We start from the raw sequence: 25,826 nt of genomic DNA, 5'->3' as shown, positions 1-25,826 counted from the left end.
ACACACAAAGTACGGAGTACGGCACAAACAAGGGACTCAATTATTTTCGCTCCTATGCCACCAAAATGTGGAACGCACTACCAACAGTCATTAAGACATGTGAATCCCTTGACTCCTTCAAAACCGCTCTCAAAGGGCACCTACGGATGGCTGCAATTCGAAACTGGCCTCTGTAAAATCTGAATCCCCCCACCGCCCCCCCTTTTCCCCTCACTGTATATGTATCCTTTCCCTTTTTGCTTCCTACATGATGAATTCCTGTTCTGTTCTTTAACTACATATAAGTGTCTATTTGTATGTCTCTAAATGTTTTGATGAATTGAACAATGTGGACCCTGTTGTAAACAAGTGTAATGCTTAATTGGGTCGTCCACTCACAGTTAACAGTCTCTGTATTGAGTTTGTGCTTAAAATGTACTGTAATTCTACAAACTGTTAATAAATATTTCAATCAATCAATCAAACCATTTTCAGGTATTTGTTGTACTTTACTTGAGTATTTCCAATTTCCAATAATTTTACTTCTACTCCACTACATTTCAGAGGCAAATATTGTACTTTTACTGCACTACAATTATTTGACAACTTTAGTTACTAGATATTTTGTAGATTTTGATTATTATTACAAAACATATACTAACGACTTCAGCCCTATTGGAAATACTGAAGTAAAGTATAAAATACATCAAAATACCTACCCCCAACAGCACAGCTCACCTACCCCCAACAGCACAGTGCACCTACCCCCAACAGCACAGTGCACCTACCCCCAACAGCACAGTGCACCTACCCCCAACAGCACAGTGCACCTACCCCCAACAGCACAGTGCACCTACCCCCAACAGCACAGCGCACCTACCCTCCCCCCTTCCTCCCACAGCAGGCCTCTATAAACCTGATTAAGTTCCGTGTGTCATGCTAGATCAACTCCACTCCCAGACGATCTCTCCAAATTAATGAGCCAAATAAACGGAACAAGAACATCATCAACGATCTCATTACAGTACATGTGAATGCACAAGTGCTCTTGAGGACAATAACGTGCCTAAATGAATTACATAAAATTACTCTAATTAGCAAATTATTCAAAGCAGCACAGGTGCCAAAGTGACAAAATTTCAGGAAACCAACCACCCGGGTCATCCCTATGTTTAAAAAGCTATCATTTTGTCAATCATATGTTTTAGATTTCACCCCTGTCTTTGTAGAGTTTAATCGGGCACTATAAATTAAAAGGGAATGAAGAAATAGCCAGCACACAAGAAATTTCCTTTTCACATTATTTACCTGTGACAGACAACGGGCGCGTTTCGGCCTGATGTGCCTTCCTCATTGAAACTATAAATTAAATGAACATGCCTGGCAATGGATAAAAAAGAATTTGGCGAATGTGATGAAAACTTACTTGAGTGTGGCCCGCCATCTCGATGCCGGCATCCAGGAACTCATCAAAGTCCTGGCTGAACTTCCCAGAGGCGACGGCCAGCTGGCCGCTGGTGCCACGCGAGGAGTGGACCACCTCTCCTGCGGAGTGATTGAGCTCAGCGGCGGACTGGTTCAGATCTGTCTGGGCCTCCTGGAAAGACTTACTGCAGGGGGGAAGCTTCAAAGACACAGACACAGACACACTGGATAAACAGCTAGACCGATACTGTACTGCAATGCTTAGACTAGAGCATCACACAGACACATGTTTTGACCATACTGTAGGTTAATCCAGTGTGCGTTGCCCTTGATATTGGACTGGCAGTGACTTTATTGTGAAATACATTTTGGTGTAATTCACCGGGGGACATATAGGACCTAGGATTGGGCCAACATTTAATTTGGAATAGGCCAGGTTGACTTTCTCTTCAATGAAGATGTTAAGAGGGGCACGGTGGCACAGTTGGTAGTGCTGTCGCCTCACAGCCAGAAGGTCCTGGGTTCGATTCCCACTCGGGGCGCTGTGGGTGCTGGCTGCGTGTTTCCTCCTCCGCGTCATCAGTGCCCATACCCGAAGGTGGGGTTGGCGAAAGGGCCTTTCTGTGTGGAGTTTGCATGTTCTCCCTGTGTCCCCTAGGGTAGATACCCTCACAAAAACATGCAGTAATCCTGGTCTCTAAACTGCCTCCCCCTGGCCAGCCGGGGCGCCTGATGGAGGGGAAAGGAACTGGTTGGAATAACGTGTTCCTTCCACGCGCTACGTCCAACCACGGAAACTCCCCCCTGTCAGGTGTAAAGGAGCAACTTGGACACTCAAGCATGAAGGAAGCATGAGTTAAGTCCGTTGCTCTCCCCAGGTTGGCGGAGGGTGTGTAGAGCCCAGGATCACATTAGATGATTGACACAGGGGTGAAAAATGGGTTACAAAATCGTGGGATAAAAAATATATTTAAAAAAGAAATGAAGATGTTAAGGGCTTTCTTCATGCTGTAACAGTTACCTACTGTATGTACATAGAAGGGAAGCATAATACCACGATGACTTTCAAACATATTTCGTAGTAAGAACAAATGTTTATATTCTTTGTAAATTAAAATGTCAAAACAATTATTCAAATTATATTATTCTTAATGTCATGTTAAATCAAAGTATTTATTATATTAACAACATTATATAATGGAAATTCCATTATTGGCACAACCCTATCAGCGACATGACCTTTTCTTCTCTTTCTGGCTCAGATTATGAAAAACTAAATATGTTACCATATTACACATTCCCAGTTCACTGGACTATAGTCCAAAACAATCCAAAGCAGTGAGTAAGTGCATTGAACAAAGCAATGACTGGATGTGCCAAAATGTCCTTCAGTTAAACAAAGTAAACACTGAAGTAATTATTTTTATAGCAAAGGCAGAACGATTAAAAGTATGTGCTCAATCTCACACCAAGCCAAAAATGTTGGTGTAATCGGACCTGAATTTTGACAGCCTCATTAAGAGGACTAAAAAGGGGCATATCTCTACCAGGTTGAGTGGCCTTACCCAGGGTTGTGTAAGTTGTAGGTTAAAATAAATAATTGTCTCCACCAGGCCGAAGGCATGGGGAGAGATTATGTTTTTCACTCCGTCCGTGTGTGTGTGTGTGTGTGTGTGTGTGTGTGTGTGTGTGTCCGTCTACTATCAATTTAAGAATATCAAGAATTAAAGGACTTATGACTCGGCAGCATTTGGGAAAAAAGGGTACATGCATTTATTTTCAGTGCTCTTACAGTACGTTTTAACAGCGGGTGACAGGCTGACGTATTTGCCGGAAGTGTGTTATTTGTCTATTCTATGGGACCCGGCAACTAATGGCGATAGTAGGCGAAGAGGCGAACGTTAAAAAACACGAAAATATTCGACATCATCCGACAATAGCCAATCAAATTCATGTGTTGCTTTGTTTACCCTCCACACGGAACCATACCACCGATAGGAGGACATAGGTAATGACAGCAGGAACGCCCACTAGAAGATTTTTATCGGCCAGAGTTGCCATTGTTCGCCCGCTATTAAAACCTACTGTTAGTCTTGACTGTTGTGTAATGGTATCTTTTACAGGGCTCCCTAAAAACATCCATCAGATAGCTGCAGCTGATTCTTAATGGCGGTGTTCAAGTCCTCACTAAGACCAATAAAGTAGATCGTATCACTACTCTTCGCAAATCTTTGCACTGGCTTCCTGTCTGCCAAATAATATATTTAAAAGTACTACTGTTGGGTTATATAGCACTGAAATCCATGTTTGATACTTTTGCTATGTTAGGAACCATCCACAGGTCTGCTTTCTGTCCTAAGAGTCAAAACCAAATGTGGAAAAGCAGCATTCAGTTTTGTATGCACCACAAATCTGGAACAACCCAGAAAACTATAGGTCTGTACACAACTCTGTCCTTTTAAATCAAAGCAATGAATACTTTTCTGTATGCCACTGCCTTTTATAGAGGTTTTGTTTCACTTATTGTGCTGCACGGTATTTTGTAATTTAATCAAATGTCCCTTTTTAACGCGTTTCTTTCGCACTTAGTCTCAATTTGTTTTTGGCTTTTGTGCCTTTATTGTTAGTTACAGTGAAGACGGACTTGAACTAGGGAGACAGAGATGGGGAAAGACATGCAGCAAGGGTAGTCATGAACCTGTCTCAATACTATTAAAGCAGTAATAATATGTAATAATTACAGAATTTCAATTGCAAAATTAGCATAAATAGTGAAAGTACATGCAGTATTCCATCTGCCTTGGATGCTGGGGGCATGTCCATGAAGGCATGCTATATTTGCATATTTTCGAGGATGCTGTTCTGTTTACCTATTTATTTGAATGTTGGAATGCGCTAGCAGATTATCTTATGGGTCTTTGTGTTGTGTCATCATAGTGTTTATTTGGTGTTTTTATTATTTTTATTCTTTATTTACCCAGGGTAGACAGACAGACAGACTGACAGACTAAACCTGGGAGCTGACCAATACAACCACCACAGTCTTTAACTGTTGGTTCCTGAGCAGCTCCACTGGAGCAGGAGGGTGTTCAGTGCCTTGCTGAAGGGCAATTCAGCTGTGTTGGGGGAGGGGTGAGTGGTGGCCGTTCACGCCCACCCGGCAACAAGTGAGCTCCTCTAACCTTTAGGCCAGTGCTGCCCCATTTCTGCTGATATATGTGTTTGTAACGCCTTGTCTGTAATGGCTGTTTGTTTTCACTACCCACGGCCCTCTGCCTTATTCCCTCTATGTTGACATGCTTAGTGTGGCTGTGTTTTGTGTTACAGTATGCTTTGTCATATCATACGATGGTGTCATCTGATGGTGTAGCAAAAGTAGCTTGAAGAGTTTTGTGAGCTTATACATTGGCTTATATTGACCTGGCTGCGACACAGTACTATAATGGAGTAGATCAAGGGCCAGTTGTTGCAATGCTGTATAAACATATTTAGCCAAGTGTTTAGATCAGCCTTTAAACCTTAATGAGGAATTTAAACATTCAGGGCGTTTCTTTTCTTCCTTAAGCAACTTGAACTTGCGGTGGACGAGGTCAGAGCATCTCCCTCTGGTGCAGTACCTACACTATGAGCATCGGAAAGTCTGGAGAAGTAGTTCGAGAAGTACTTGGGAAACTGTTCATTTGAGTAACTTGAAAGCCAGAGCCACTGAGAACTGGGAAATTCTTTCTTACACCTAGCCTAATGAAGTGGTCTGGGGCCAGGTGAGACCTGAGGTGCAAGTTGAGAAGCAATCTCACAAGTTTATTTTGGAAAGTGTGGAGTTTTGCCTTCAGTGGGTGGCTTGGCGATGCTAGTGTATCATGAGGTACAAGCATAGTCAAAATGACACTGGATGAAGGCTCGGGCTAGAAATCTTGTTCTTTTATTGACTTTCATGATCACTTTTGATGCCATTTTCCACCAGAAAATGTCTTACATAATAAGTACTGTAGCTAACCTCATCTTTGCTTGTGACTACTACACTGTCACCGACTCCTAGCCTGGGGACACATGTATAACACAATATTAAATTTCATTTACAGGGATTTTAATGTTTTGTTTAAAGGACTGTGAATTGTCCTGTTGTTGAAATGTGTATGTGTATCTTATCTTTTTAGTGCTTAGTGCTGACCTGTTCTCAAGTTGAAACTATTTGAACTTTGTCAATTAACCACAGCGCTCATTGAAGCTTCGGCAACCAATAGGAGTGAAGCAGAGGCAGGAACGGAGTCGTGTCAAGAGACTATTCATCTAGCAAGTTTATGGAGCAATGTAATGCTTGATGCTAAGCCTAACGTTTCCACTTGACAAAAGGATGGAGCGTGGTGCTAAAAAGAGCTCTGTTATTTTTACAGGTCTCCGGTGGACACATGGCCTAATTCTGTGTTACGAATAATAAAGGATCCTCCTGTAACACTCCATAATGAAAGATGTAAAGGGACTCCCACCCACCCAGTATAAAGCAACAGTAAATCTCACCGTGTCAACCAGCAGCTTCTTACTAGCCTCTCCAATACTCCTGAGGGCCATGTCCACATCCTTCTGGCCAGGCAAGCAGTTCACACAATTATTCAGGGAGTGGGACACCGCTTTGGCCACCTGAAAACACAGCACAATGCTCCTTCAATGTGCTACCATAAGTCATTCTGACAATGCACAACAGACAGTCCCACAACACAACAGCAAGTGAGTGAAAACAGTGCAAATGTAAATTTTGCACAGTGGCACACAACAATCCGGGTTACAAAATTATGCTGCTGTCACAGACACATGCCAAGTAATATGTTCATCTCCAAGAAGGCTGCCAGAAAATGAGCAGTTTTACTGTTTTACTTGAGACAAGACAGCAAGGCAAGAGAGACAGAGAGAAAATGGCACTGCTAAGAGGGGATAATTGTTATGGAGAGTAGAGATGCTTACACATCAGTAGAGGAGAGAGAGGGGCCAGACTGATGCTTACACATCAGTAGAGGAGAGAGAGAGGCCAGACAGGATCATTTATTGTGAAGTTAACACGAAGCACACACTGTTTATTAGTTGTCCAAATTTACCAGTCACCAGGCTTACCTGTGCCAGTCTCTGCTGACTCTCGGCATCCCCTGGGTGAACCAGAGCCTGGTTAGCTTCATGGATGAGCATGGCAGAGCCGTCCATGACGCACTGGGCTGAGTCCAGCATTGCAGCTGCAGCCTGGGGTTCCTTGGTGCTGGCTGCCACACCCCTGGCTGCCTGGGCCAACGTCCTCAAGGCCTGAGCCGTTTCTCTTGCAGCGACACCTAACATACACAATACGCAGGCATGTACAGAACGGGCACAAGTGATTCTTTTTTACAATGCAGGATGGTTGACGAACATTCAGGGTGGCTGATGTTGACATTCTCCATGTGTTTTACATTGTGGAACAATATCTCTGTTGGCTCTATTCTAACTAACATTGTATTATTTTTTATCCCACAATTTTTGTAACCCATTTTTTACTGGGCGCTATACATTCCCTCTGCCAACCTGGAAGACCTGACCAGACTGACCTCATGCTTCCTTCAATGCACGAGGAGTCCAAGCCACTTCTTTTCATGTGACAGGGGGGAGTTTCCCCGGTTGGACGTAGCGCATGGCACGTGGAGGGTACCTATACCCTAGTAAAATGATGTAGGCCTACTAACTGAATAAACTATTTTCTATTTAAAGAACTGCTCTTACCAGCAGTCATGTGATTAACTAATATAAACATTATGGTATGCATGATTACAGTCTTGACTACAATACTGTTGGTAATGTGCAAATCAGCAGGACACTAGCGAACCGTGCCATAATGAAGGCAATCTGTAACACTTCCATTGTTAAAGCAAATGCGCTAATATAGTCACATGTGTTCCCATGTGGGTGCTGGCTTTCACTTATTAGCTGCCTACCGTATATATGAAGCTAAGAGGGAAAGCAGCAAATTGCATTAAATTGCATTATCCAGATGAGTGGACCCAGTTGCTGATGGAAAGATAAATCTAGTGAAAATAAGATTAATGAGTAGTCAAGCACTGCCTGGGCGGCCTCATTGTTAGAACCCTCTATTCAAATCTGTCTTAATCTCTCTCCCCCGGAGAGCATCAATTGAGCTGGAATTGAGGGCAGTAAAAACAGTCAGGCCAGTCTCAGGGCTCTGAGTTTGGCTGTAACAATAACACGACCGCTAAATCAGGTTGTCAGGATTTCCTCTGACTGCCATCTCCACTTCCAACTTAACGCAGTGACATGTTAACGTGACCAGATTTTTCTACCTAAAAAAGGACCTGCAAACAATATGTCATTCAAGTACACAGAAAAACTCTTACGTGTTATTTGTATGTACACATGTAACCAAAACCATTTATACAGTTGTACACTCTCAGAGTATACAAATGGATATATTAAATTATTGGATCCTGTTAGTGGAAACTGATCTTTGAGTACACTACAGTTTTCGTACCTGTATAGTGCTCATTCCCTTGTGCAGCACAGGTCAGTAGTTGGGCCATAGAGGAGCCCACAGCCTTAGAAGTACTGCCCAGGTCCTGGGCACATTTCTCCAGCTATATGGACAAGGACAATTTTATTTTATTTATGTATGTTGAATTGATAGATGATGATCTATCAATTCAACATACTGAGGTCTGTAATCTTTCAAAATAATTAAATAAAAAAATAATAATAATAATAATACTGTAATTAATATTGTACTGACTGATTCCCCAGGAAGAGGCTTGAGTTGGCCATCGATGACAGACATCTTGGCATCCTGAAGCTCACATCTGAGAGTCTGGACTGTTTTGAGGGCTGAGTCGATCTCCAGAGGACCACAGGCGTCGTGGGCCTACATTATGTTTCACGCCAAACACATTACTCATGAGGAACCCCTTTACTAAGCAGAATAAAACAATGCACAATGTTTTGCCCTTTGGTCTCTATCGTTCTCAGTGTGATCAGCGATCAGGTGGTCTCTAAGTTCACCCAGGAAATAAAAACAGCTTACGCCAATAAATTATAAATTTACCTTCTGGGTGGCAGTCCTGAGTTCTGCCAGGCAGGTAGCCAGGTTCTTGGCACACTGGCCCAGTTGCATAGCAGCAGCCTGGTCAGTCACTGTAGGAACCGCTGATTTAGCAGATGTGACCATCTTACTGCCAGGCTGGGGGACAGAAACAGGAACATTACAGCAGCACATTAATAACCATCGGGGCCCATGACGTAAATCACCGTCAAGTTCAAGTGCACGGTCATGTGCCCAAGACGGAGATTGATAATCTCCGTCAAATTAGTGCTATGAAAACTGATCGCATCGCTCTACAGCCTAGAGGCACTTGCTGACGATGGGCACATTTTATTAATGGATTAAATAGGCCCGGGCCCTCAAGGTGTTAAAGACGCATACCGGTAGCAAAGCATACATTTGCTGGCATGGAATGGGCTATATGCATACACAGTATGCATATACACACTGTGCATACACAGTATACACAGTGGCTATCTGCCACTGCCAAAGAACTTGGGCCCCTTCCCTACTTCCTTCACAGATGTTACCGATGATATAGCCTGAGCTAATGTGTTAGGTTTCTGGTCTAGAGGGGCGGGTCGCGGCTGAGATTTGCGCACGCCCTGATTGGATCTCATCGATCTGTCCGTCACCCCCGGCCCCTCCTCTCCCCCCTAGTGCAGCGCTACGTCACATCATTTGGAGCGACGCCCACCCGGAAGGGTTGACTCCCACTTTTAGACCAGATCGGCCAATGCGTTCCTCCAGGCTTTAAAATTTTGCACCAACAAAAATGAAAGCCTGGTACCGAGGCTACCGATGATACTAATGAAGGCTCTGTTCCATTCTGGTCAAACAAAGTCAGGGTGCTGTTATTGTGCATGTTGGCTCATGGAAACACTCTGCTGCACCAGTGGGTCTCAAAGTGTCTTTGATTGGGTACCAAATGGCCGCGTACAGGTCTGTAACTCTGAGAGTGTAAAATGGAACCACATGGACCCGTAACTCAGAGTTATGGGGGTCCTTGAAATGAAAAGGTTTGAGAACCACTGTACACTAAATGGAACAGAGCCTTAATTACTAGTATCATACACCTGTGAAGGAAGTCCCGGAAGTAGGAAGAGTTATTCTGTGTGCATAGAGCCCATTCAAAGGTTTGTTAACATTCTGCAATTGTACAAGCACATCTTCTTTTGGCCATGTGACAGAAATGGGGTTAGGTGGACATGGTAATCCAGTGAGTGTGACAACCACCTGTAGGAAGCTCTGGCTGGCCATGATGAGGGCAAGCTGGGCACCCAGCTCCTCGGGTTGAGCCTGGCTGCTCCTCATGCCCTGGATGAGGTAGGGAATGTTATCTGCCACTGCCTGCACGCACGCGCACACGCACATATACACACACACACACACACACACACACACACACACACACACACACACACACACACACACACACACACACACACACACACACACACACACACACACACACACACACACACACACACACACACACACACACACACACACACACACACACACACACACACACACACACACAGTTACATGCCTGGTGGTGCAAACCCTAAACGCACCAACATTATTCTACGTCTCAGAGTTCCTGAGATATGACCGATTAAAAAAATAATAATCTCTGAGTGGCTAATAATAATGATATTGTTATTTTTTTATATATTGATGAATCAGTGCGAAAACATTGTCATATCTTTTTTATAATTGACTAAAATCAATTACCATGGTAGTCTGATAAACCACTTAAGCCCTACACAGTATTTAATAGTTGATGCGTTGTGAGCTTGTAGATCTGCTATTTTCGCTATAACAATAATAATTTATTTAAGTTATTTTATTCACAAAAAGTCTAGAAAAGTGCTTGAAACTCAACTATGGAGTTTAGAACAAAACAACACACTACAGGTGTCTGCTATCGGTAAGCTTCTGCAGCCCAGCAAAACTCAGCAGGCTCAGAAAGATGGACTAGCGTATAGCGGCAAGGCTTAGTTGAAGTGAGACAGCACAAGTGAAGCCAGCTGAGCCGACTGAATGTAATGCTTGTGCCCCCTGGCAGGTAACAACCAGAGATATCTGCCCACTCAACACCAGTTAATAGTCAGAGACCACAGTCATCACCGATGCTACGACTGCAGATCAGTTTTGAGACGTTAATGAATATGTGTGTGCGCGAAATTGAGACCACCACAAACTATTGGCACAGGAACAAACAAATGTAGAATATGGTGAGCAGTACAAGGCTGGCAAACAACAATCATATTTTCCTGGCCCAAAACTCAACAGGATTATTGGCAGGATGTGTTTCTTTATTTTTGGTTGGAGGGGACAAATACTGGTACCCACTACCCACAAACACCCCCCATCTATAGAACATTGGATGGATAGTGAAGTGAAATTTACATCATGGAAGAGCTTACTTTCATTCTCAGACTATACATCCTGGGAAAAGTAGGATATTTTATTCTTACAGAATTCTCCAGCCTGACTGCTCATTATCATTATCACCAAATATGACTTTGAATGATTTAACATTTGCATTAACAACAATGCTGACTCTAAGACTATGGAATTCATGAATGTAGTCTACTTGAAGAGCTAGAATTATATTCAACATATAACTGAAGCCACCCTCCAGCAGCCAGGTTCTTCATTTAAGTGAAGCATTCAATACAATATTGTCCATGAAATACTCACAAATTACCTCAAGAGTTGGGTTGGTCAGACGTACTAACAGTCCGACTTGCAACAGTGCGACAACATGCGTGGCCGGTTAAGAATCACCCGTGGCTCCCGACATGCGTGGCCGGTTAAGAATCACCCGTGGCTCCTGACATGTGTGGCCGGTTAAGACACATGCGTGGCCGTTTAAGAATCACCCATGGCTTCTGCGTGCGGTTAGGGTTTGGGGTAGGGTGTCGGACAAATGCGTGTCGGACTGTTACGTATATCAGACCAAAGTTCACCAAACACATGCACCCAGGTTGGCCTGCATGTATTCTAACCTGGTTACGAACATACATTACCTGAGGAAATAAGACATAACCTTTGGTGCAGCACAAGAGCCTTTCTGTAGCACTATTTCTCACCATTTCAAGGCATATTGTTTTCCATTTACCTGTCTTATTGATTTATTATGTGCTTTACTTAGGAATATTAGCCGTTTTCTTTTTTAATGCAAAACACAGAAGCTATAGATATCAAGTTTATCATTATCATTATTTGTATTATTATGTTGATAGGCACACAGATACACAGACAAAAACAAGCAATTACAATACACTGGCACACAATTCTGATGTCGTACCTTGCAGCTGTGCACTAGCTGTTGGTGGGATGGAGTGTTTTTGTTGGAGGCAGCAGCGTTCTGAGCAGCTGCGATTGTCTGAGTTGCAGCAGCGGCTGCCTGCTTAGCAGCGATCTGTTGAGAAGAGTTCCATAGAAATCATTAGGTATAAATTAGGACAGGGAGTGATAGCAGAGACCAGGCTCTTGTTCTACTTGTACTAAATGCTGTGTTCTGCACTCAGTCAGAGCCCTTCTAATCAAGCTAAGAGTGTACACAGTCAGGCAGTTGTTTGTTAAAGCTACAAACAGTCACTTTTATGTCCTACCCGGGATTTGAACCAGAATCTGAGACAGAGATCACATTTCTACTGCTCTGAGGCAATCCTGCTTGTCCGGGGGAGACATTTATTGTGTGTATGAGCTTCAGGCAGTATTACATATCAATAAAAAGAAAGTCTCTTGCACACCTACAAAGGCAATAGGTGCATGGGGGAAGACCAAACGAGGGTACAACACACTGAAAAAGAAAAAACTCCTGCATACTGTCTTCAGATGCAATTCAAGACTTTAATGGGAAATCTCAATATTTCAGTCTATTAATAGACGTTGTGATTTCACATTAAAGCCTTGAATTGCAATAGAAGAGATTTTTTCTTTTTCAGTATTACATATCAATCAGTACAGTATGTGATTTGTATATACCCGACGCCAGCGTCTAAATTTAGCAATGAAAGATTGTTTGATAGAAAGACCAGACAATAAAATCCTTCCAGAAGTCCTTCTGTTATGGCACAAGTATGAACCGAGCAAATCTGCACCATTAAAGTAGTGTAATAGCATGGAAAAGTCACGGTTTACATTACAAGCATGTGATGTCACTCTAGCAGAGTGATTGATCTATGTCTCTCCTAGGGTCCTACTGACCTACTTTCCCCACAACAAGGATGCGGGCTGGAAGCGACAAATGTTTACGCCCCTTTTGGGATATTTAGCTGGGCCCTATAGCAAAAATGGCGTTTTTAAGTGGTACAACCACTTCATTAAGTAGCTTTGTGTGTGCCTGGTTGCCTGGCTGACTGGCTGGCTGGCTGTGTCTGAGCACGAAAATAGCATTTGGTTGTCAGTGTTGTGCAGCCTAACACACACACACACACACACACACACACACAAACTGTATGATGATTTCAGGTGTATCAGTACAGTACAGTACAGTACAGTACAGTACAGTACAGTACAGTACAGTACAGTACAGTACAGTACAGTACAGTACAGTACAGTACAGGGACCCCCTGGGGACCCCCACACGGTAACTTTGTAATTTCTCAACTGTTTCGGAACCGGGCCGGCAACCTGGGCGCGTTCCTGTGGGTCTGGAATATGTGGGTCTTATAATGATAATAACATACCCAAAATAGGGATTTAAAGGGTTTAAAGAAGAAGAAAATACGGGAAAAAAACTCCTCATTTGATATCAATTCAAGAGAGCTTTGAAGTGTCTGGCAAGATGGAAATTAGTAGGAGATGACATTCCTTGTTTGGTGTGTAGAGAAATCATCAATGGGTGGGGGAGTCTGAACAACAATGATATCTTTGTCCTGAGGAAAATAAAAAAGATTGCAGAGCGCACTTGGAAGTTAGATGAGTGACGGAGAGGGCATTCCTATCTCTTGCGGAACTACACACAGAGTACATATTCTGTGTATTCCAAAACAAAAGAGCGCTGTCTAGACCCACATAAGGCCTGACAGGAAAGGAAACCTCTGTGCTACAAGAAGAGATTCATGGGTTCTTAGAGGACATGCGTTTGTCTGCAATAAATGTCATCATCACGATGTGCAATTCACTATTCCACTTCCACCCTGGTATCTCCTGTGTCTCCTCAATGGGTGCAATCCAATAGCACCGTGGCTATAACCATTAGGCTTAACAGAGCAGATGGAGATGAACGTCTACTCTGCACATATGTCTGATAGCGAGCCAGGTCTTGGCTTTGGGTTATGTGCAGTCTACGTGCTTTGCAGATTGAATACGAGGAGTTGTCGAGCAGAGCTGTGGGGGGCTAAATCATGAGGGTCAGACTGATACCAGGGGCTAATGCAGACCTTTTACACTTAAATTAACTCATTCACTAATGGGTTCCGTAGCCTACTGCTACAACAAAGACAAATTGCTAACGAATATGCTAACGATGGCAAATTTTTACAAATGAAAGCTGTATTATATTTCACCGAAGTGTCTGCAGTCTGGACTGATGAGCACCAGCAATATTTTTGTGCTCACTGCAAGTATGCAGTCTTAGTACCTCCATGCTTACGTAAGTATATGCCTCCGGTAGGAGGATTAAACATTGTTTTGATTAATAACAAATGTTATATACAGTATAAAAGCAGAGGTCATCTTCAACGAATATGTCAAAAATGTATTTTCTGAACAAAGTGGCAAATGAATAATGCTTTTCTTTTACATGGTACATTGAAAGTTTGTATTGTGATGGAAAAATATTTGCTCCAACTATAATTAACAAAAAGTTGTACCAGTATTACCGGACATTACTCAATATGTTTTCTGTCTGAAATAATCACATTTGGACACAAGGGAGAGGCAGAAGGTTTTCTAGCACTCTGTGAGCAATTTTTTGAACATTTTGGAGATAAAAACGTTTGAGAACAACCGATTTAGAAGGCATTTGTAGAACAGGCCTCAGGTGGTCAACTGTTGCACCCCCAATTTGCAGCCCACCTCCAGCCTGTTGACCAGTTTCTTCTTGATGGCGTTCTGGGCTGCAGCGTTGGTAGCCACACGCAGACCCTCCGCTGCCTCCCTCAGCCTCTGCTGCTGGTCCTCGTTCTCTGGATAGGCTGCTGCTCCCTGAGGACACGCACGAAGACCAAGTCATCATGACATCACCACAAACAAAGTATTACCCGGTATATCATTCCACTTAGATAATGCCGGCAGCGTCGCATTAGAACAGTATCGTTAACATAATATCTGGAAGAACAGGACACATGCAATTATTATTATTATTACATATACAATATAATAATATTAATAATATTATTATTATTATTATTATGTACTAGACAGCTAATGTTCTGGATATTGTGTAGATATCCATTCTATCCGGATATATTGCTCTAAATGTTATTTACTTGATTGCACAGATATAGAAAATAGCCAATCTACAAGCTCACAGCTCATCAAACTGGGAAGAATTGCGAGCTTGAAGATCGGCTATTTTCACAGCGTGAGACACCGGCGTTTATGTTTATTTATTTGATATGGACATAACAATTACATTGTTCATTGCACAGTTGTACAAATTGTATATGTATTGTTTATAGTGTGTTAGCACATGTGCTAATTTTCACCACTTTTCAAAAGAAATAATACAGTGACACTATAGTTAAAAAAAACACCCAATCAAATACAAAAAAATTATGCATGCTAATAATATTTACAGCTAAATTACAATACCCATTACATAATCTCCAATACAAAAAACATAATGCCGGGCGGCTGGTGTAGCCGTCTGGGCACCTTGGCTAGTGCCGCGGGTTCGACTCCCAATCCCGACGGCAGTGTCACCCCCATCTCTCTCTCCCCATTTCCTGTCAGCCTACTGTATACCTATCCCTCTATAAAAAAGAAAATAAAGGCGAAAGCCACAAAAAATCACTCTGGTAACCAGTCAGAAGCTATTCATGTGAACACAGTTGATTTGATTTCAACCAAAGTTTGAGTCCTCTGTAGAACACGTTACCATCCGTAAAGTGCAACTAATTATAATCCAGGCATACACACACACACACACACACACACACACACACACACACACACACACACACACACACACACACACACACACACACACACACACACACACACACACACACACACACACAAAATCATAATTATGAACGCATTCACACATGGTGCCATATCAGAGGTGGAAGGAAACCTCAGTTTGAACACTGTGTTGATTATTCACATACAATAAATGCAAAGATGCATTTAGATGTGTCTGCCCTATGATAGTTGCCAAGGAAACCGTCAGTGCCAGATTCCCATTTCCTCGTGCTAGTGGCAGAAATGTGCTGATTAAATGTGTCGCAGATCAAAGGCATCTAACAAGCCATAAGCAGCGTTTCACTTGCCTGATATTTCACATTGATCATATCCCAGTCAATTATACTTGTCGGCAGCGCCAGAGGCTTATTAAAAAAAATCATGGATTCTGTGCCAAGTTATCGCGAATATGGAACACCCCCATTGACTACTGTATACATTAATGCCCGAAATCGGGTTTCCATCAGTTGGGGTTAATTTCAGCACTCCAAAAATGTTGTTGTGGCATGGATCCATGTTAAGTCAATGGAAAGACAAATTGGGAAATGTTTCTTCGGGCCATGATGCGAATAGAACAAATTGTGCAATTCCGTCTGAAGTGAATTGAGGACCAGACAATGCGGTTCACACAGGACCCATCATTCAATACCCAACCGGCCTCTGAGGGAGAAGCTGTCGTTCCAAATTGGTGAAGAATCTTGTTGTTGCAGTGTGCATATCCCAATCTATATGACTCATGGCCTGTCTCCGATAAGCTTCATACATTGATTGTTGGTAGCTTTGTAGTTAAAAGTAGGAGTGTCGGCCCGGGCCAGCCTAGCGGTCCAGGCACTCTAGGCTGCTAATCCTATTCGACTCTCGATCCCGATGATCTTTGCTGTGTGTCACTCTCCATCTCCTCCCATTTCCTGTCAACTTACTGTAAACTATCAAACCAGTTAGACCAGTTAGAGGGGTCAGAAGCGACGGGCGAGGTCGCGTGCACTGGCCATAATATATGGAGCGTATCTTGAGTGTACAGGGTGTGATGAGGTCAGATCAAGATATGGAATGTCATATGTGTATAACTGTGTCCTTTGTTCCACAACGTGTCTGAGCTGAGCTGTCTGTTTTTGTTTGTTTTTTCCTGTCTTGTCTTTGTCATTGTCATAAAATGTAAAAATCAATAAAAATATTATTGAAAAGAAAAAAAAGATATGGAATGTCAGAACAGGTCAGCTCCATGAAAATCACCACAAAAACTGGATGTGGGTTTTAAATTATATTTTTTATCCCACGATTTTGTAACCCAATTTTCACCCCTGTGTCAATCATCTACTGTGATCCTGGGCTCTACACACCCTCCGCCAACCTGGGGAGAGCAACGGACTTAACTCATGCTTCCTTCATGCTTGAGGGTCCAAGTTGCTCCTTTACACCTGACAGGGGGGAGTTTCCCTGGTTGGACGTAGCGCGTGGAAGGAACACGTTATTCCAACCAGTTCCTTTCCCCTCCGTCAGGCGCCCCGGCCGGCCAGGGGGAGGCAGTTTAGAGACCAGGATTACTGCATGTTTTTGTGAGGGTACCTACCCTAGGGGACACGGGGAGAACATGCAAACTCCACACAGAAAGGCCCTTTCGCCAACCCCGCCTTCGGGTATGGGCAATGATGATGCGGAGGAGGAAACACGCCGCCAGCACCCACAGTGCCCCGAGCGGGAATCGAACCCAGGACCTTCTAGCTGTGAGGCGACAGCACTACCAACTGTGCCACCGTGCCCATTGGATGTGGGTTTTTAACAGACACCTCTTGGCAACTGACAGGATTGATTTCATAATTTGCAAACATATCAGAAATGTACCTTAGCAGCCTCCACCATCCTGGCTGTTGCATCGGCCAGCAGTTTGGCAGCGGCCAACAGCTTCTTAGAGCCGTCAACATCCACCTCAGCCTCAGCATCTGATCTCATAGCGTTCACCAAGTCAGAGGTGGCCTGGGCCAGTACCCTTGCCTGACGCACCATCTCCCCTGTTCACGCATGCATGCGCGCACACACGCGCACACGCACACGCACACACACACACACACACACACACACACACACACACACACACACACACACACACACACACACGCACACACACACACACACACACACACACACACACAGCAGAGTTTAGACCATTTATACCCCCTACTGGGCAAACAGCAGCAAGACAGGACACTGATATGGTATAGCTAGAGGGCAGACAGCCCCGCCCCCACCTATTCATTTCAATGAAAGTTGCTCACTAGGGCATAAAGCACCCGGAAGAACATTCTACTTCCGCATTTTCCTTCCTTGCTCAAAATGTGGAAGACGTGAGCACCGAGCAGGCACACTAGGGTTTCAAGGGTTGAAGCAGATTTGTCCAGCAGGCAACGGCAGCTTCAGTGTTCTACTGCGGTTGGCCATTTTCACCTTATGTCATACTCTCAGTTCTCTCTCTTATCTGAGGTGCATTTTCATGTCAAGAACCCCCAAATGAATTCACCACTAACCCTATCTGAAAACCTCTAACCTATGCATCACTGGAATATTTCTTTGCTACTGTAGTGCTGCTAGAGTCTAGACAGATACAGGATTTAAAAAAAATAATGTTCAAAAAATTACAAAACATTTACAAGCTCGCAGCACAGCACGAAGTGAGCTTGTATATCTATTATTTTTGAATAGCCAATGCTATGTGTTAACTGCAGGTCCATTTGTTTACAAATGGATGAGTTACAAATGGATGAATTAACACTGAGGATGTTTTCCTTTGTAAATTATGATTTCAGAAATACATGGTACATGTGACAGGTAATGTGCCTTCCCACAGTTGGCCTACAAAAAGATGTATTTCAACACCTACAAAACCTGAGCCACAACAATTTATTAAAGAGATCTCATCTTTCTTCACAGTCCCCTATCCCACTGCCCTGGGTGGAATATACTGTAATACTCAATATCCTCGGAATGGACTGTGAATGGACTTCATTCTGGTGTTTGTTCTTTGATGGTTTACGTAAGAAATGTATCTTGGCCTCCCCCAAAAAATGCCTAGGTCATGTGTTTCCTTTTAAGTTTCAAAGCCTCCGTGAGGCTGATTGAGACCAGACTAGGAGCTCTCTAGTGGTTTAGGATGACATGTTTTCTACAAGCCCTTGAGGACTGTCTGGCTCTTGGGAAATTCTTTAGCCTCATGTCCCGAACCATAACAAATACCCCAAGCTTTGAAAATCTTCCCAAAAGGGAAACCACTCTCGAGTCCCTCTCAGTCAAAATACATCAGGAGTCCATCGAAAGCCTGGAGGGGGGCGAGGGGTGAGGGGGGAATTCAGTATGGTGAAACAGAGGCTGGAAACCCCCAAAAGACTTGAGCTATTACTCCTTTTGACTCTGCAGTCCTCAGATAATAGCGACTTTAAGCAACGACGGCTACGGCAGTCGGCAACCGGAAATGGATCAGTGCTTGATACATAAACCTGCTCTCCGTCGCAGCCCTTTCTACTACGGCAGAACCTACACTTACACGTAGTGTCTACTACGCCATATCATAACCATGTTTATTGAAATTATAGCTATCATACAGTACATTTGCTCCATCACCTCTCTTATGCTGTGTAATGTGTTGGCATGCTCTTAATGAAAAGATAACACTAATACCATATGTCATAGATATTAACCATGTTTATTAAAACGGTTTTAGAATATCACATATTGCTCCAGCACCTTCATCTTTCCACTGCTGATCATGTCCAGCGCATGAAAGAATTAAGCAATATCGGCAAGTTATCTGACGCGCGACGGGCTGTTAACCAATGTCACCGTCGCCGACAGCGGTTTGCGTAACGATTTTGACAGCTACGGCGATTGCGTCACAGCTGCCGTACTTCCGCGTAGCGGAGCCGTCCTGAAAACAGTCGTTGCTTAAAGTCCCTAATAGCGAGCGACCAGGGCTGTAACTCACATTGATGGAACACCAAAGCATAACCGCAATCACAAGGCTTTAATCGAAAGTGCTCGCCGTGTCAATCAACACAACGCAACCATAGCCACCGATGTGTTCATTAGTTACACAAATGCTGAGCGACGTTTAAAAAAATATCACTCGTGTGAAGTGAGGGGCGCTCTTATCATCATACATCATCACACATCATCACATTGCGGCCAATCACAATTGCCGTTCTCACTTTTCTGTCCTCACTTTTTATTCTCAATTCCGTGGTACAAGAAACACAGAAAGCTGGCTATCGCTTTGGGGTACACATATAGCTCAACCAATCAAATCATCCCTATGGAGTACACACATTGCTCAGCCAATCAAATCATCGCTATGGGGTACACACAAAGCTGGGTATAGGAGGGGGCCCTCAAAAAATAACCCCCATCACAAATAAATCACACCCGTGTGAAGTGAGGGGCGCTTTTATCATCATACATCATCTCATTCCGGCCAATCACAATTTGCGTCCTCACTTTTGTCATTAATGTTTGTGTTTACACAAACACTCAAAACTGGCCATTCATTGTCAATGGCCCGGTTTCCCAAAGGACACATGGTGTAAGAGGTATGGTGTAGCGCATGCTCAGCCGCACACAGAAGCCTGTGAACATAGACATTCCGTGCATAGATGTGCCATGCAATGGTAGGCCATGTATTTAATAATATTTGGACTGCTGGATAGCTGACAGTAGGCTCTCTTTACTCAAAAAAAAAAAAATATATATATACACATAAATATTATTTTAAGAGTAAAGACAGCCTACTGTCAGCTGTCCAGCAGTCCAAATATTATTAAATTAAATTTCAGAATGGTAGACCTGAGGCCTACCATACCAGGCCTCAGGCCTGAGGCCTACCATTGCGTGGCACATCTATGCACGGAATGTCCACAGGCTTCTGTGTGCGGCCTAGAGGGCATCTGAGCATGTGCTACAGCATACCTCTTACACCATGTGTCCTTTGGGAGAACCGGGCCATTGGCATTCAATGTTTGTGTTAGGACAATGTTTGTGTTTACACAAACTCTCAAAGCTGGACATAGGCAACGAACTCACCAGCATCCCCCATGGAGGTGAAGATGTTCTCGGTGACGTTCATGATGGTGTCGGTGGCCTGGTCGTAGCGTCCGATGGGCTCCCCGCAGCTGGCGTAGTGGCGGACGTGCTGCAGCAGGTCGCTGAGCGCCTGGCTCACCACAGCGGCCGCCGTGCCCACCTGCTTCAGCAGGTCAGTGTCGTCGGTGGCCAGGCGGCACGCCTTGACGCACGTCTCCACCGAGCGGTCCACCAGCTTCCCCGCCTCTACCAGCTGCTCCTGGCACACCGGGGAGCTGATGGTGGGGCTCACCACCTAGCAGTGGTGGTGGTGGAAAAAGTACTTACTTAACAAGTAAAAGTATCAATACTGCGATGTAGACAATACTCTGTTACAAGTAAACTTCTGTACTCTGGAGTTAAAAATGTACTTAAAGTACCAAAAGTAAAAGTACTCATTATGCAGAATGTCGCATATTACAAGTTTTCAAATGACTGAAACAAAATACCGTCTACCTGGAGAAAGTATGACAAATGACAAAATCTGCAGCTGCTCCTGTATACCAGTAGAATCCTAGTCATCAGGCACGGCACTGGGGGGAGTCGTCCCAGAGCCTCTAAAGCCCCCCTCCCAACAAACTTCTATGTAAAGCAAAATTCATTAGCCCCCCCCCCTCTGAATAGCCAGCCCCCCATAGTCCCTCCAGTCACAATGTTCTGGAGCCGTCGCTGGTCATCTAGCTATGTCATTCAGAGCCCCAGGCTAGAACAGGGTTTCACAACCAGTGGTCCGGGGACCACCAGTAGTCTTTGAGGGGGTTCAAGGTGGTCCCCAGGTAAATGATGGAGAGTTGGTAACCTAATGGACGCTTATCTTTATTTGGATCAAGGTTGGCCTGTTATCTCTCCTAATGGTACCAACATCAATACAGCATGGAATTGTGGACAAAATCTTATCCAACGATAACAAAATATTCTTTTGAGGCTAAATGTCATCAAATGGTGGCCTGTGGCTCAAAGGCTGAATAAATCATGGACCTTGATACGAAAAAGGTTGTAAACCACTGATGTAGAACATGGCTGCCGAGTGGAACAAGGTTAGGAGGATGTGTACCTTGGTGCAGGCCACCAGCTGTGAGGTGGACAGGGCACACTGAGTGGCAGCTGCAATCACGCGGTTCTGAAGCACCGTGTCCTCGGCCACCTGGGCCACGTTCTTGGCCTTCAGGACTAGCATGGCAGCTGCGTTGGCCACCGCTTTGGCCAGATTCATTAGGATGTCCTGAAACACATTCATTGAGATGCCTTCATTGAAACACCATGAACAGCTGTGCACTGATGTGCCTGACGGGAACAAAGAATGGCCTGTAAAAAGTCTGTGCTTTCAAAATGATTGCTCAGCTTGCAGATCGTCTATTTTCACTACTTTATGCATAACACTCTTGTCGAACAAAGTAGGACATTCATTTGCCAAAGAAAGTAATAATACAAAAACACACCATTGAAATATGGATTTGCAAAACCAACTATGCAAGCAAGGTGTAGATTTACATGAACAATACATGAAGAGGAGTGTGAGATACTGTAGATAACAATAGATGGTGGGGGTATGTACTGTATGTGCTCACACTAGCTTTACATGCCATATTGATTTGTCTGCGGCAGAGTGTTGGCATCTCAAGGTCACACATACTGTAGGACAAGGATCTACTGTATCACATACATTGCCTTTTAGAAAGCAAATCAAATGAACCCATTAGGCCTGACGTCGAAATAAAATAAAATAAATCAGAAAAACCTTATGTTTCTGTATCGGTGGTGCTCAATATTTCATGTCAAGGACCCCCAAAAATTATATGTAATATGCCTCTGACCCCCCATCTGAAAATATGTTGTTCCAGGGACCTCCCCAGAAGCAAAGATTTGAGCTAAAATGTTCACTCTGTAATAATATATATTCAAAGATTTGAGGCACATTTTCACGATTTTTCAAAAATAGCAGACCTACACCACTTTGGTGGCACGCTATGAGCTTGTAGATCTGCCATTTTTCAAAAGCTAAAGTATAACATAATGCTTTAAAACACCAAAAGGGGTTCCTGCCCAAAATGGGTTAAGAGCTACAGTATATTATGACAACTGGTATCTCTGTTGAATTAATTCATTACTATGCTGTATGTTAGATTTGATTAAAAGTGTCAAGTGTCATTCTGTATAGGGTGAGAGACATTGTTGCTAGCTGGCCAATTCAATTGTTTGAGGTTTTTCTCCCTGACAAAGCATTATGGACTTCACACATATTGTTTTGATAATAAAGCCTGCCCTGGTTACACAAGTGTGTGTGTGTGTGTGTGTGTGTGTGTGTGTGTGTGTGTGTGTGTGTGTGTGTGTGTGTGTGTGTGTGTGTGTGTATGCAGTGCACGCGTGCATACTGCATAGTGATTGTATGTATGTATCTTCCTGTTTGGAGGTGGATGTCATAGGAACCGTGTGTGGGTGGTGTCCAACCTGGAACCTCTCGTCAGTCTCGCCTTCCCCCATGTGACGGAGCAGCTCCCCGCTGGCCTGGCCGATGCTTCCTGCCGCCGTCAGCACCGTCTGCCTGGGCTGGAGGGATGACATCACCACAGTCTCATTCAACAACATGCGGTGGACCGACGGGCTTGCTCTTTCACACACAGCCTGCTGAAGAGATTGTAGGGAAGCCCCTACAATCTCTCCAACAGACTAGGATGATTACTGTGCAGTAGACTGCACACTATCAAGAGTGGCTGTTCTTCATCTGTCTTTAGAAGAATCAATTCCAGCTATTGTATATTATCCCAGGCTTGTTCAGCCCCTCAGCTGTCTGAAACAAGTTGCATTTGCTCCTGACCCCTGCCTAAAAACCATAAGACCATGAGTTAACAAAGCTTGTTTTGAAGTAAACCCTTTGTTGGTAACCTAGAATTCAGTGCAGACTACCATTCATGTATAATTTTACAAGGACATCAGACATTGTAAACATAGACAGAAAATAAGTCAAAGCATAATAGGTGACTCAGGGGCCGTTGTTCAAAAAAATCATCATAGCAGTAACTGCTACTGCGATGCATATTCATTAGGGCATTCCAAAAATCATCATTGCTGTCGGGAGGAAACCACCTAACTCCATTTTTGAGGTTTTAGATGTTTTTGCATAGCCTAAATCAGTGCTATTGAACACCCTTTACGTCTGTGTGTTGGTTAAAAACCATTTAACCAATGAAAAGTAGTAAAAAACGTTTCAAATAAATATATTGTTAAATATAAAAACAAAATAAATTCACTTCATTGGACCCTCAAACTGTCTGCTAAAGGAACTAACTCCACCACCTCTTCCCCTCTCATGGAAGTAGTTGACAATATATAATAATAAATATAAATATATAAAACACCAGTATTGCTTTGTTTTCAAAATATAATATTTCCTGAAAATGTATATTTTTCATTTGAAAAATGAACATTTTGGAGTTGGTGGTTTCTTCCCGACAGCAGAGATATGCAAGTCTTGCATATCTACCTTGCAAGGTAGATATCTGCATTGCAAGGTTATGCAGGAATTTGTGACTATCGGGATGGAAATGAGAACGGAAACCATGACAGTGTCAGCTCACCTCCGCAGCTGCAGGCTCCACCGATCGGAGCAGTTCTGACACGGCCCCTGCCAGCGTTCTGGCAGCGCCCATCAGCTTGTGCCCGCTGCCCACCTCGTCGTCCATGAGTGCTGCCAGCAGCTTCACGCCCTTGGACATCTCTGTGAGGTTCGATGAGATGGTTGTGATGGCACAGCCCACTGCTGTGTAGTCCGTTTCTGTGGGCTCACCTGTGGGACAACAGATTGTTATCAAATACTGCAGTGGTTCCCAAACTTGTTCATGTCAAGGACCCCCAAATTGACACTAATTAGCCTGCGGACGACCATTTGAAGAGATGTGCCAGGGACCCCCAAAAGAGAAGATGTTTACGGCTCTAGCAGTGATTTAATGTCAAGGACCCCCAGTTTTACATGAATTAGGCAACGGACCCCCATTTAATGGTCTTTCTATCTCTGAGACCCCAATTTATATTGTAAAATCAATGTTAACTCTGAGAGTTGTACACTCAGAGTTACAGACCCATAAGGGTCCATTTGGTTCCAAACTATCGCTGGGGACCCCCTGGAACTCCCTCAAGGACCCCTGGGGGTCCCCGGACCCCACTTTGAGAACTACACTCCGCTGCGCATCTCAATGAGCTTCTACCAGTGCAGCAGCGATTTAGGCTAATCCACAGGGCAGCCTGCGTGTGATAAAATAACACACAAATCAGCGTCGGTGTCATAATTAGAGGCGCATTTGACATGGTTCTGCACAGATAAGCACGTAGAAGGAAGCAAGTGAGCGTGGAGATGGAAAAGTTTTCTATTGGATGGTTTCGGGGAGTTCTTCTAAGTGCCATCCAACAGATGGCTGGGTAAGATTAAAACCCAGAGAACACTGGCAGGAACTGGGCTGTCACAGTGCCATGTGCAGCAAGGGGAGCAGGGGGTTGATGCTGCCAGGCAAGTTGAGCTTCGGGACAACGTGTTAGGGACTTATTCATCAACGGAAATATTCATCAGAGTGAATGGGGAAATGCTCCATTATTAAAGGGGAACTCAGGGGCTGCTCCTAAGTGGGGGATTGACATCATCTTGGAAAATGTGTTCATTGATTTCAACCCTGGAGCTGCTCGTATTTTAGGATGAGCAACATGTCTTGTTCAAAATAAAAACGGCTCGAGTCCATTAGGGGTGTAACGATACATTCTTACAGCGAAACGATACGTATCACAATACATGGTTGACGATACGATACATGGACGATATTGGTTCATTATGGCGATACAGTAGGATACGATTCAATGATTTAAAATCGATACAGTAACTATTTAGCAAATAAATGTTATCTGTGTGAAACGTGTGGATAGTGCAGTTTTTTAAGGGAAAGTTTATAAATATGGATAAGTAAACACAGTGATTATCTGGCAAATACATAGACATTGTATTCGAACACATAATGGACAAACCCATACCTTGACATGAACACAGAGAAAACACATTTATCGATAGACCAAGTGTAGTAATTAACCCCCTCGTTTTCTTTTTTGTTCTGAAAATTGCTAAATA

The 25,826-nt window shown here is 43.6% G+C and overlaps 1 protein-coding gene across 2 annotated transcripts in view; it reads right to left on the bottom strand.

The window, feature by feature from the left end:
* Positions 1 to 25,826, bottom strand: part of tln2b (talin 2b) — a 128,507-nt gene that overhangs the window by 36,051 nt on the left and 66,630 nt on the right. For both annotated transcript variants that reach the window (XM_080761919.1, XM_080761920.1), the window contains exons 16-29: positions 24,295 to 24,503; positions 23,168 to 23,266; positions 21,774 to 21,941; positions 20,681 to 20,975; positions 17,459 to 17,625; positions 14,507 to 14,635; positions 11,787 to 11,900; positions 9,704 to 9,817; positions 8,471 to 8,605; positions 8,162 to 8,290; positions 7,907 to 8,009; positions 6,511 to 6,719; positions 5,923 to 6,042; positions 1,406 to 1,603 (exon numbers count right to left, since the gene is read on the bottom strand). In XM_080761919.1, the coding sequence (XP_080618045.1) occupies positions 1,406 to 1,603; positions 5,923 to 6,042; positions 6,511 to 6,719; positions 7,907 to 8,009; positions 8,162 to 8,290; positions 8,471 to 8,605; positions 9,704 to 9,817; positions 11,787 to 11,900; positions 14,507 to 14,635; positions 17,459 to 17,625; positions 20,681 to 20,975; positions 21,774 to 21,941; positions 23,168 to 23,266; positions 24,295 to 24,503 (2,189 nt within the window). The remainder of the gene's footprint in view (positions 1 to 1,405; positions 1,604 to 5,922; positions 6,043 to 6,510; positions 6,720 to 7,906; positions 8,010 to 8,161; positions 8,291 to 8,470; positions 8,606 to 9,703; positions 9,818 to 11,786; positions 11,901 to 14,506; positions 14,636 to 17,458; positions 17,626 to 20,680; positions 20,976 to 21,773; positions 21,942 to 23,167; positions 23,267 to 24,294; positions 24,504 to 25,826) is intronic.

This window comes from Protomyctophum bolini (assembly GCF_963924005.1).
Source record: "Protomyctophum bolini genome assembly, chromosome: 4".
NCBI classification, from domain to species: Eukaryota; Metazoa; Chordata; class Actinopteri; order Myctophiformes; family Myctophidae; genus Protomyctophum; species Protomyctophum bolini.
Note: the sequence above shows the minus strand (reverse complement) of the source record. Positions and strands in the feature narration are given on the sequence as shown.